General features: G+C 33.2%; 1 protein-coding gene across 14 annotated transcripts in view; it reads right to left on the bottom strand.

The window, feature by feature from the left end:
- The window catches only part of EHBP1 (EH domain binding protein 1), a 444,659-nt gene that overhangs the window by 235,624 nt on the left and 194,999 nt on the right, over positions 1-14,036 (bottom strand). For all 14 annotated transcript variants that reach the window (XM_031950538.1, XM_031950539.1, XM_031950541.1 and 11 more), the window contains one exon: positions 5,313-5,494. In XM_031950538.1, coding sequence (XP_031806398.1) covers positions 5,313-5,494 — 182 coding nt within the window. The remainder of the gene's footprint in view (positions 1-5,312; positions 5,495-14,036) is intronic.

Below are 14,036 nucleotides of genomic sequence, written 5' to 3'. Positions count from 1 at the left end.
TGAGCAACAAGAGAACTGTTCGGTTCTGCACACATATATTGTATCTAAGATCTACTGTAACCTATTTAACATGTATAGGACTGCTTTCCATCTGGGGGAGAGGGTGGAGGGAGGGGAAAAATAGGAACAGAAGTGAGTGCAAGGGATAATGCTGTAAAAAATTACCCTGGCATGGGTTCTGTCAATAAAAAGTTATTAAAAAAAAAAAAAGAAAATTATTAGTATAAAGATCTCTAATGCTGGGATATGTGGGGAATACCTATAACTTCACTTCAGGTCTCCCCTCTGACCTGGAATCCCAAACCAAAAGCTTTCTCCAATCCTCCTCCACCCCTGCCTCACTGCTTCTGCAACTCACCAGATGTGCTGCTACTTTCTTGCCCAGAGCCATAACTCTGCAGAACAGCTGGGCCTAGCATTAGATTAACAGAGATTCTTACAGTCTTCTCAAACTCAGAGCCCACACCCCAGGCTGTTCCTGAAATGAAAGTTCAGGCTCCAGCAGAAGCCAGCTAGTCCCAGGGCTCCCCAATTTCAGTTTCTGAGGGGTTAAGGTATAGGTATTTACACTTCATACCTATAAAATCCCCATCCTGGGATTCTTCTTCCAGTATGATAATCCATGGAATACCCTGTTCTGCCCCAAGTCTGTTTTTCACCTATATTTACTCTGAGATACAATTTTTTTTTCTGGGAAATCTGGAGAGTTTGAAATTTTCTGACCTATTCAGCCATATTTCCAGAATCCTCCCCCAAATGTGTTTATTTTTAAAACTGAAAGGGAGGTCCAGATAGGCCATCTGATTTGACTGAATTTTCTCTTATCCAGGCTTTTAAACATTTATTGATTAGTTTGCACTTTCTATAGCAACAAAGATATTTTAATCACAGAGTTTCCATTAATGTTGTCTCATTCTTTCTTTCCAAATTTGCTTTCCTTTGTTTTTATGATTCTTTTTCACTTGCAATTTCAAGTTCTGACTCAGTTCTTACTGAATAATGTTCTTACTCATAAAACCTCAAAGTCAATAATTATCAAAAATGAGTAGATAAGAATTCTGGACCTGGAGTCTGGAAAACATCTTCCTAAGTTCAAATTTGACCTCAGGCACTTACTAGCTGTATAATTTTGGACAAAGCACTTGTATGTCTCAGTTTACTTATCTATAAAATGAGTTGAAGAAGGAAATGGTAAACCATTCTGTTATGTTTGCCAAAAAACCTTTCCAAATTGAGTCACAAAGCATTACAAAACAACATATAATAGGCACTGGGGATACAAATGCTAAAAGAAAAAGACAGTTTCTGCTCTGAAGAAGGTTACAATCTAATATGGAATGATAAAACACAAAATGAAAATGAAAAGCAGGGTTTGGGGAAAAGACACCTAACTCAGTTGCACTGTAAAGAAGTCCCAAAATATTGCTACCGGGTGACAAATAGGGAGATGTGTGATCTGTAGTTCATGGCCCTACCCTCCAATCAATGCAGAAAAGGTAGTAATGAAGTAGAGTTATCAAAGCTGATGAGATTTTTACAGGATGGTGAGGTTAGCTCAACAATGAGCTTCCTGGGGCATGGTGGAGGAATCAGTCAAAGATGTGAAATTAGTTTGTGTCTCTAACTTAATTTTCTAGATGGATCATGAAGGATACCTTAATTGTACCTCTTGAGGCTATGACTTCATCTTCCGAAGAAGGAATCACTATCATCAATTATCTTCATCTGTTGCTTTTATTTGAATCACTTATTGCTATGCTATGTAAATTGGTATCAAATATCAAAATGTAATCAAATGTAATATAAACAAGATCTGAAAATACTATTCTCATTTCCATTATACCCAATACATTATATGATGGGAATCAGTTTGACAAATAGTAGAACTTTTCTTCTTGTATTTTCAAATACAGTTTGAAAATTCACTCTTACTCTCCTTGTTCTCTTGTCCTAATTAACCTTATAGTTGAATCCTAAAAGATACTATTATTCCATATATATGATGTAACTATCTTTAATGGTCTTTTTCTGTCACCTATATGTTCTAGGAATACATGTCTATATTACTTTGTCTAACCTAAATTTGAATCTCCTAGAGACATAAGACCAATTTTATAAAACTATACAATGTGTAGAGGACCATATACCATTAATTGCTTAATTAATGCTATAAGACAGAAATGATATTGACTAATTTGTTTATTATGCATCCTTCAATCCATTTCTGTGTCTTTTATCTCCTATTCATGTATTCCTAACATTTAGTATGTTGCCTGGAACATAGTAAGCACTTAATAGATATTTGTACATTAATTATACAATTTTAGAAAAATTCAGCCAAAGAGTAAAAAAAAAAACATAAAAAGTTCCTCTTTTATACATTTCTCTTTTTTATCCATAAGCTTTTTTGATATAAGGTCTTTTCTTATAAATCAATCAATAAGAATTTAATTATTTATTCCATGCCAGGCACTTTGCTAAGTGGATATAAAAGCAAAAAACAGTTCCAGTCTTCATGGAACATATATTTTGATAGAAGAAAAATATGTACATAAAAGATAGAGGGAAGGCAAATTGAATGGGAGTGACATTAGCAGCTGAGAGGGCTAGGAATGATCTCTTATAGAAGGTAGGTTATGAGATAATTCGAACATATAACCATAATTAAACAATCTATATTTCAGAATCACAAAATGACTATTTGAGGCTGAAGGCAGTAGGAAACAACTGGCACCTTACAATGTTAATTTTTATGTGAACATTCACAATGTAAATGTTTATTTTCTTTTTTAAAATATATGTTAAATCCAATATGTATAAACATATTTATACAATTCTTTTCCTGCACAAGAAAAATCAGATAAAAAATGAGTAAGAAAACAAAATGCAAGCAAACAACAAGAAAAAGAGGGACAATGTTATGTTGTGATCCACACTCAGTTCCCACAGTCCTCTCTATGGGTGTAAATGGCTCTCTTCATCACAAGGTCATTGGAACTGGCATCAATCACCTCATTGTTGGAAAGAGTCACGTCTGTTGAATAATATTGTTGTGGTGTGCGATGATCTCTTGGTTCTGCTCATTTCACTTAGCAATCAATTCATGTAAGTCTCTCTAGGACTCTCTAAAATCATCCTCCTGATCATTTCTTATAGAATAATAATATTCTGTAACATTCATATACCACAATTTATTCAGCCATTCTCCAACTGATGGGCATCCCCCCAGTTTCCAGTTTCTTGCCACTAAAAAGGGGACTGCCACAAACATTTTTTGCACATACGGGTCCCTTTCCCTCCTTTAAGATCTCTTTGGGATACAAGCCCAGTAGAAACATTGCTGGGTCAAAGGGTAGGCACAGTTTGATAACTTTTTTGAACATAGTTCCAAATTGCTCTGCAGAATGGCTGGATCCGTTCACAGTTCCACCAACAATGTATCAATGTCCCAGTTTTCCCACATTTCCCTGCAACATTCATCATTATCTTTTCCTGTCATCTTAGATAATCTGAGAGGTGTGTTGTGGTATCTCAGAGTTGTCTTAATTTGCATTTTTCTGATCAGTGATGATTTAGAGAACCTTCTCATATGATTTGACCAATTATCAGTTGGAGAGTGACTTGAATTCTTATAAATTTGAGTCAATTCTCTCTATATTTTAGAAATGAGGCCTTTATAAGAACCCTTAAATGTAAAAATGTTTTGCCAATTTATTGCTTCCTTTCTGATCTTGTCTGCAATTCTTTTCTTTGTACAAAACCTTTTTAACTTAATATAATCAAAATTATCTATTTTGTGATCAATAATGATGTGCAGCTCTTCTTTGGACACAAATTCCTTCCTTCTCCACAGATCTGAGAGGTAAACTATACTATGTTCTACTAATTTGCTTATAATATCACTCTTTATGTCTAACTCATGAACCCATTTAGATCTTATCTTGGTAAGTGGTGTTAGGTGTGAGTGAAGCCCTAATTTCTTTCATGCTAGTTTCCAATTTTCTTAGCAGTTTTGTCAAATGGTGAGTTTTTATCCCAAAAGCTGAGGTCTTTGGTTTTGTCAAACACTAGATTGCTATAGTTATTGACTATTTTGTTCTGTGATTCTAACCTATTCCACTGATCAACTACTCTGTTTCTTAGCCAGTACCAAATGGTTTTAATTATTGCTGCTTTATAATATAGTTTTAGATCTGGTACAGCTAGGGCACCTTCATTAGCTTTTTTTCCCCTATTAATTCCCTTGAAATTCTTGATCTTTTGTTCTTCCAGATAAACTTTATTATTATTTTTTCTAGATCTGTAAAATAATTTCTTGGGAGTTTGACTGGTATGGCACTAAATAAGTAGATTAATTTAGGTAGTATTGTCGTTTTTTTTTATTTGCTCAGCCTACCCATGAGTACTTAATACTTTTCCAACTGACTAGATCTGACTTTATTTGTTTGGAAAATGTTTTATAGTTGTGTTCATATAGTTCCTGACTTTCCCTTGGCAGCTAGATTCCCAAATATTTTATACTATCAACAGTTATTTTGAATGGAATTTCTTTTTATATCTCTTGCTGGTGGACTTTGTTGGTAATATATAAAAATGCTGATGATTTATGTGGATTTATTTTGTATCCTGCAACTTTGCTAAAGTTGTGAATTGTTTCTAGTAGTTTTTTAGTTGATTCTCTAGGGTTCTCTAAATATACCATCACATCATCTGCAATGATTGATAATTTGGTTTCCTCCTGACTTACTCTAATTCCTTTCAAATCTTTTTTTTCTCTTATTGCCAAAGTTAACATTTCTAGTAAAATATTGAATAGTAATGGTGATAGTGGGCAGCCTTGCTTTATCCCTGATCTTACTGGGGGAATGGGGAATTTGTCCCCATTATATATGAGGCTTTCTGGTGGTTTTAATTAAATGCTACTGATAATCTTAAGGAAAAATCCATTTATTCCTATATTGTCCAGTGTTCTTAATAGGAATGGGTGTTGGATTTTATCAAATGCTTTTTCTACATCTATTGAGAAAATCACATGATTTTTGTTAATTTGCTTATTGATATAGTTGATTATGCTAATAGTTTTCCTAATATTGAACCAGCCCTACAGCGAATGCTTATTTTCTGAAATGATGAATGTTATTTATAACAAAAATGATAATAAAAGTTCATTTCAGATTCTCAAAGTATGATGAGAATGACTGGTATGGTAAAGGATTTTCTGAACTATTGGTAATCTAGTAGAACAACTCTCTACCCCAACCTTCCTTTGGAAGAAAATTTAAAGTAAGGTAACTAAAAGAAAAATAACTTACGTGGCTTTTCCCTCACGAAGAAAAATGCAAGATAATGAGAACTGGAGAGTGGCAGATACAACTTTTTTAGACAATGGCTTGAATTTTAACTTGACATCTGTCTGTGTAGGCATAGGACTTGCATACTGTTTCATATTGATGCTGCTAGTAGCAAGTGCTTTTCTTCGTCCTGATGGAGATTCCTAAAAGATAAACATAACAATGAAATTGGATTTTATTTAATAATTAGCCAAAAAGAACAATTTTTTTTTGACAAACTATCTCAAACCAAGAAGTTGAAAATGCTGTTCTTTCTGCAAAGTTCTATATAAAAGTAACTTAAAGAAGGTGTTGACTAGGTTATTGCTGTCTCTAGTGCTCCATTTCTGACTAAGCTCTGAGCATGGCCACAATTCTGATATCCAAATGAAATAGTAAAAAAAAAAATTGCAGATAGCAAGGGTATGGAAAGTTAGATTATAGAGGATTAAGAGGGAAGCTGAGAAATAAGCCTAAGAGAACAGGAAAAGGAAAAGGTAATGATTTAGACTAGATATAACTTGTTTGTTTCTGAAAAGTTATCAAAAGGTAAGCTTTGAAATAAAAACGTCAGCATTTTGATTTAACTTTCAAATGCTTCCAGTACAAATAACAAAAATTAGAAGGAAAAAATCAATATCATGGCAATTTTTTTTGACAATCAGAACAATCTATGTACAATGTACTAAATTACTGCAACTTAGACTTTAACAAAAAATGCAAAGAACTTAGGTTTATATCTCAAGATGCAAAAATTCTGATATTATAAACACTTTTGAATTATTTTTAATAAATTGTGCACATTTATTCTGGTTGACAAACGTCTCAAATAAGGAATACTAATTTAATCAAAATATTCGAGCATCCTTTTCCAAAGTACTTGACATTTCTGCCCAGCAGAATAAGTCAGAATGTAATGTGTCATCCCCAAAGAATACCTTGTTTAAAAAACTAGCCTTATCTGTCAGATTATGCATAGCAATATTATACAGAACTATTAGTGCATGTAGATACCTTATGAATGAATTTCAAAAATGCATCAAACACTTGAGAAGGATTTAGGCTCTCTCAGAAGAAATACTTAAGAATATGCAAATACCCTCAAATGAATCAAGTTGAACAGATGCCACTATCACAAACAATACAAGTGTTCTTTCCCTGGTCGCTACTGCCAATCAAAGAAAGAGATTAGGGTCCAAGGTTCTGACAATGTGTAAAATGAAAAATACGATCAGGGAGTTTCAATTTAATACACCGTTATGAACAATAATCTGTTATTGTACCTTTAGAATAGTTAACTACCAGTACAAGTAATACAAGATTCTAAGCATCAATTCTGAAAGCATTTCCAGCAAATTTTCACATTTTTTTGTTTTTGTTTTGTACAATAGGCTTATTCCTTACCAATTATTTTTTCACTTTGCAAACAAAAAGTTGATGCCAATAAAGAAAAAATCTGAAACATGATTATTTTTTAGAGAGTTGTTTAGAGAGTGGTTTCTCTAAATCTAAGTTCTTACTGATTAGTATTGGATAGCTAGATGATACAATGGATAAAATTTTGGATCTGGAGTTAGAAAGATCTGAATTTAAATATGGCCTCAAACACTAGATGGCTGTATACTCTGGGCAAGTCATTTAACTTCTACTGGCCTCAGTTCCTCATCTGTAAAGTGGGGAAACACACACAAAAAAAGAATTAGTAAACCACTCCAGTAGTTTTGCCAAAAAAACCGTGGGGTAATGCAGAGTTGGACATAACTAAATGGCTAATTAATAATCTTTTTTTTAATCTTAAAAATGGCTTTGTATGAAATGTTTCTCTGATACACTCTAAATTAGATGAGTAAGATTTTGTAAATTTTGATCAATATCTCCAAAAAGATAAAAAAAATTATAGCTTTACATGTTTAATTAGCTAAAGAGATTATTAAGTGACTACTGGACAATGCTGAAAGTAGTTACTGAGTGAGGTCTAGATAGACCTATAAAGTTTGGAATCTATACTCTCAGCTTTTTTTTTTTTAATCACCAGGACTCCACTAGAAGCTTGTTTTTCCTCCAACTGCTATCTTTTAAATATGATGTTCTATGTAGTTAGGGGTTAAAAATGACAGCTTATTGAAATGTATGACTGAGAGATGATCAAAACTATGTCATTTGTGACTATGGTTTTGAAAGAGTAATTTTAATTCCTGAGGTGTTGCTGGTAACTTTTGAAAAATCTTGTAGAATAAAGAAAGAAACGTATTGTACCATTTTTTTTTTCAAAATAGAAGAGTGTGCAGTTTGTAAACTACAGACCAGTAAGCTTAAACTTCTACTCCTGGAAAAACTATAGAACACATTAGTAAGGGGATATTTTGTGAACACTTAGAAAAGGAACTCTTAATTACTATATGCAATCAGAGTTCATGGAAGCCTGATATGTCAATTAGTCAATTAATTATTATGTATTAAACAAATACTATGTGCCAGGCACTACACTAAATGCTAGGGATACAAAGAAAGGCAAAAGATAATCCTGGTTCTCAATGACTTTACAATATAGTGGGAAAGAAAATATAAAAACAACTATGTACAAACAAGATACATAGAGATGAATGCATAAAGAAATAAACTTGAAGATAAATTGGAAATAATTCACAGAGGGAAGATATTAGCCTTGAGAGATATAGGAAGGAAATGTAAAATTGATATACTTATCTTTCAGCAAAGAATTTGATTAAGTATTAGACTTGTGGATAAGATTTGCATGAGTTAGATGGATATGGAACTAGTTAAATGACCAGATTCAAAGAATAGTCTTTAAAAGGGCTCTGTCATCTTAAGTGGAGGTCTCTAGAGAAAGCTTGAAGGATTTATCTTTGGTGCTGTTTTGTTAAATATTTTGACAATGACTTAGATGAAATCAGTTACTGTAAAAAAAGATTATAGGACCACAGATCTAGAATAAGAAGTGATCACAGAGATCCATCAAGTCCAAATTGTGGCACCCAGAAAGTTATTTGACTAGCTCAAGATCATCCAAATAGCAAGTTCTAGTGGCAACAAGTAGTCAAGGAAAGGACTATTATAATAGGGATAGTGGTGAAACTGAGAAAAATGTAGAAGCAGTGCCCATTTTGGATTGTACTGATTGTTGGAAAGTCAGCCTTTGAACCGAAGTTAACTTTCTTAGTTCTCAATTCTGGAAACAGGTAGAAAAAGTCTAATCCCTCTTACACATAAAAGCCATTCAAATCTAAAGCCATGTCTCTTATTCTGCCTAAATCTGCCAGTCTCTTATGAAAATATACCTAGTTCCTTCAGCTGTTCCTTATAAAACATTATTTAGAAACCTTTCATCAATCTAGTCATTCTCTGGACATTAATTTATCCATATCCTTCCTAATCTCTTTGACTCGGAGTCTAACACAACAGAAACTAACCAGAGAGCTCAATAGGAGGAGCATATCTCTCATTCTCTATGTATCTCTTACTGCAGGGCTAAAATTTTTACCTGATAGATCACACTACTAAATCATATTGTACATACTGTGGGATATCAAAACAATTGGATTTTCCTGTTTCTATCAGGATATTACCATTTTCCCAAACTTCCAAGTACTTAATCTTTGCATTCTCCTTTATTCCTCATTGCACATGTCTAGTTATATATCAGTGAACCTCAGTGTGATCCTAAAGAAAGTTTGGCCTTATTTTCATTTTATCCTTTTTTGTAATGTCACAGTCTGCTCAGAATCACTGCGGATGCTGAAAAGATGGATACATTTAAAACCAGTTGCTTAGATTTTGGTAAAAGATATCTTTTTTATGATTTTCAGTATTTACTATGTCTTCCATCTCTCTTCTTGTACACAGCAATCAAGTCCTATTAAGATACTTTATCATGGCAGAAAGAAGACTCTGTATCTCTCTTATAGGCCTATGAACAAAGGAACATACCAATAATGTTAATAGGCATAACATTATGAAATTATATCTATACATGCATGGGGGGGTTGAGTTTTGGTCTTCTTAATTTCATCATTATGTGAATTATTCAGTATCATACACACACATACATATACATACACACAATACACATATGGAGAGAAATATATTTGTGCAAATCTCCCTTTCATCACTATTTCAAATCTCATAAAAATAGCACGATAATATCTTCAAGGTGAAAGAGACTTCAAAGGTTATATAATCAATTTTTCAAACAATTCAAGATTGCTTTCTACTAAATACTTACAGATGATTATTCTCTCACTGCCTCAATGCATTCAGTAACAAAGAACTTGCTGTTTTACAACATAAGCATTCTATTGTTGAATACCTCTGTTAGTTAATTATTGCAATACTGATCCCAAATCTATCTACTTACTGGCCTTCATTCAAATACAACCTAAACCTTTCAGTCTCATCCATCTCATTTATCAACCAACTAAAAACAAAGTAATTTATTGTACTGTAACAATGAAATGTAACAGTTAATAATTTTAATTTTAAAACAAATAATTCAAATTATTTAAAAATATCAAAATACAAATATAGAAGAAAAATCTTTTAGATCACTGCCTTTTTTAGTTAGATCAACTACATGCTAAGAAGTAAAAAGTTTTGTTTTTTAAAGATCTGCATGCTGGTCTTGTGAGCTGTCACAAGCACCACATTGCTTAGGTCATGGTAAAAAAGATCTTTGCTTCATCAGCAGAGCAAAATGTAACACTACAGAATTTAATTTGGAGCCTATGGAGCAATTAAATGCTAAAATAGACATGCTACAGGGAACTCTCTCAACCACAAAGACTTAATTAGAAAGTATATAAGCTAAATAACCAAAATAGATGGTCGGATGGAAGAGTGGAAAGATAAATGCAAACTTAAAAAAAAAAAAACCTCCATTAGAAATGCCTAAATAAGTACCCAAGGTATCCAATATGTTTATAAAGAATTATGTAACTTTTAGAATGAAATGCTTAACAAAATAAAACAACAATTTACATATACTAAAGTATTCTAGATATATAGGAAAAGAAAGATTAAAAATATATTAGCTAAATATTCAAACTATAATCCAATTATAGAAAGAAAAAATCAGGTCTGTTATTCAAAATTCCAGTCATTCAGCAGTATTCAATCTCACAGGCATATGAGAGGAAAAACTCTTATATTTCACCAAAAATGATTCAAAAATACTTTATGTATTAAACCTATATTATTATGGATGTTAATTTAATTTAACATGTGTATGAAAAGGGAAAGAATATTTAGAAAAAAAATTAAGAGCTTTTATTTTCCTAACAAATCTTACATTCTGAAAATAATGAAGCTAGAAATCCATGACGAAATCTAAAAGTAAAATCTATACTGAAATCCAAGTTTACTATACCTACTGAGACAGTAATCAGTACAATTAACTAATCAAACAAGCACTTATTAATATATGAGATACTGCCCTAAATATTGTAGATACAAAGACAAAAGTAAAATAGTCAATGTTCTCAAGAAGTTTATATCCCAAAGAGAAAGACCATATATATATATATAATATATATATATGTATGTATGTATAATTAAAACATATAAAAATAAATTGAATGTAGCTTTGTCATCTAGGCTCTTTTTTTCACCATGGTTTTCAGGTTGTCCAATACTTCTTAGGTTGTCTCTCCAATATCTATTTTCCAGGTCAGTTGTTTTTCTGATGAGGTATTTTAAATTTTCTTCTATTTTTTTTTTCATTTTGTTTTGTTTTGTTTTGTTTTGTTTGATTTATTCTTGATGTTTCATTGAGTCATTCACTTCCATTTTCTCATTTCTAATTTTTAGTGAATTATTTTCTTCAGTTAGCTTTTTCACTTCATTTTGCATTTGGCAAACTGAACTTTTAAATGAGTTGTTTTGTTCTTTGGATTTTTTTCCCATTTTACTCATTCTGTTTTTTAGGGAGTTGTTCTGTTTCCATTTTACCCATTCTGTTTTTCAAGTAGTTGTTTACTTTTTTCATTTCTCCAAAACTATTTTTTCCTTCAGACAATTTCTGTTTCTTTTCCAAAGCTCTTATTTCCTTTCTCCATTTTTCTTCTCTCTTTTAAGATCTTTTTTGAATTCTTCCAATAGAGCCTTTTAAGTTGAAGAACAATTCATATCCAAACTTCATCCAAACATTTTGCCTTTAAGTATCCTCAGGGTTTGAGATCTGTCCTTCTTGACTCCATAATAACTATCTAAAAAGATAGAGTCAGAGCTCTTTTTGCTTTTTTGCTCATTTTAAAAGGTTGAGGTCTGCTCTTAGGGCAAAGGGGAGATTGTCCCAAGCTTCCTCTACAGGCAACAATGGCTTTGCACTGCCCTGAGTCTGGTTCTTTCCTTGCTGGGTGGGTGTAGCCAACTCTCTTTTGTTTGCTGGGGTTCAGGAGCTCACTATTTGCCTTCTGTTCTTATGTTGGAGATCTAAACAGTTAGTCTGCTGATCCACTGGCTTCTGAATCAGGACAGAGTAGCAAATGCTGCTATATTTTGGGTACCAGTTTCCTACTGGATTCCTCCAGCACATGAAAGGTGTTCCACCTTGGGTCTCTCTATTTTGCACTGTGCTGGCCTGCAATCCCCACCACTGCCCAATTATAACACACTTTTACTATAGTTCTTCCAAAATATCTTCTGCTGGAAATTTGTTACACTCCAGGCATTTGTGTATCTGAAGTGTGTCACTCGAAAACCCATTCAGAGGCTTGATCTAGTGCTGATTCTGAGGGGAACCAGGGAGAGCTCAAAGGCATGTCTACTCTACTATCTTGGCACCACTCTTGAATGTACCTTTGTGAGGGAAGGTACTAGCTTTTGGGAAGACCAGAAAATATTTCTTATAAAAAGAGACAACTGAAGTGATCCTTGAAAAATAAGCAGGGCTTCCAAAAGATAGAAATGAAAAAGGAAGTTCCTTATAGATATGAGAGATAGTCCATGAAAAGTAAAGTGATAGAAGATGAAGTGTCTCGCATATAGAAGAACAAACAAATCAGTAATGGTGCACTGCAGAGGGCATAGAGAGAAATATTATATAAGACTATGTAAAAATGGGAAGAAGCTAGCTTGTAAAATGCTTTCAATTCCAGGCAAAAGAGCTTATCTTTGATTCTGGAGGTAAAAAGAAGGTGAGATGAGGAAGCATATATAAAAAATTACTGTGGAGACCAAAGGGCAAATAGATTGGACTATAGAGAAATCTGAAACAGGGAGGTTAGCAGGTTAGTATATAATAGTGCAAGCAAGAAGTGATGAAAACTAAACTAAAGTGGTGGCTATGGTGAATGAGAATCAAGAGCCAAGAAAAACAATGAGATGTTTCAGGTCTAGATGGCCAAAAAGATGGTGGTGACTTCAACAGCACTTTGATAGTGTAGAGTTGAAGTGATTCACTAAGAGAAGACTGTAATTAGAACAGGGATGATGGCCTTGGAAAATACTAATGACTGGAGAAAATAGAAGTCACAATAGAGAGAGGTTTAGAAGTAAGCCACAGGGAAAGATGCAATGGTGAGCGATTCTGATCACATGAAGGAATTATGGATTTCACTAGAACACAGAAGAGGAATACATATGGTTAATGGTGAGATCAAGGGTATGACCAGCCCTGTGAATAGTTAAAGTATAATGGAGAAGTAGATCATGGGAGTTAAATAGATTTGAGGAACTAGCATCAAGATGAAGATTGAATTTCAGGCGTTTGGAGATCACTGATGAAGGAAAGAAAATGTCACAGGTGTTGATAGGTTTTAACCTTCAAAATTAGGTAGCAAATAAGTATAAAGTGAATTTAAAGGAGGAGACTATAGTAGAGAGAAAATTCTGAAGTGGCAACAGGGAGGAAAGAATAATATCATACCTAACTCTCCAGGAACAGTGTTAGGAGGTATAAGAGATGGTACAATCTTTATAAGGGGAAATTATGTTTTAAAATATTCTATTTAATTAAAAATATAGAAATAAAAATGAGCCTTAATTAATATATTAACATTCACTTATTCAACTACCATTTACTAAATGTTTATTATATTCAAAGCCTATTAAAATGGTATGGTGATATCTTTTAATACAATATGTGATTGAAAGAAGAAGAGATATACAGGATGTAAGTAAGAGTGATGAAGGTGTGTGGTGAAGAGTGCTGGACTGATCATAGACTTATCCTTTCTAAGATTGTAGAGGGCTGCAGATAGTGGGGGAACTCCGGGTAAAGTATAAGACCCTTCAGCCCAGAGGGAACCTGCTGACAATGTCTGGTTTGGCTTTACACCTCCCTTTGGTATTCTCACCCTTCCTGAGAAATCAAGGAGGATTTCCTGAGAAATCTACTTGAAGCAAGGGATACTTAAAGTAAAGAGATGCATTTACAAATCAATAATGCTTATAGTTAGCACTTGCTCAGTGTGATGTGATGATATAATGGTTCTCTAGGTGGCACATACTTAGTGTGCTGTAATGATGTAATCATACCAAGGTATTTAAGGGTTGAAAGAGCTTGAAATAAGGACACTCCATTTTTGACCATCCCTCTTCCTTTCTTTCCCAGAGGTCAAAGATGATTATTTTATGGAGAATTTATGCAGTGAAAATGTGTCATAAGTGTCATAAAGTGGTCAGAAAAAGGGATATAAGGACACATTTAAGGTCTCTCTTAAGAACTTTAGAATCGACAGTATGACAGCT

Source organism: Sarcophilus harrisii, chromosome 2 (genome assembly GCF_902635505.1).
Source record: "Sarcophilus harrisii chromosome 2, mSarHar1.11, whole genome shotgun sequence".
In the NCBI taxonomy this organism is placed as follows: domain Eukaryota; kingdom Metazoa; phylum Chordata; class Mammalia; order Dasyuromorphia; family Dasyuridae; genus Sarcophilus; species Sarcophilus harrisii.
Note: the sequence above shows the minus strand (reverse complement) of the source record. Positions and strands in the feature narration are given on the sequence as shown.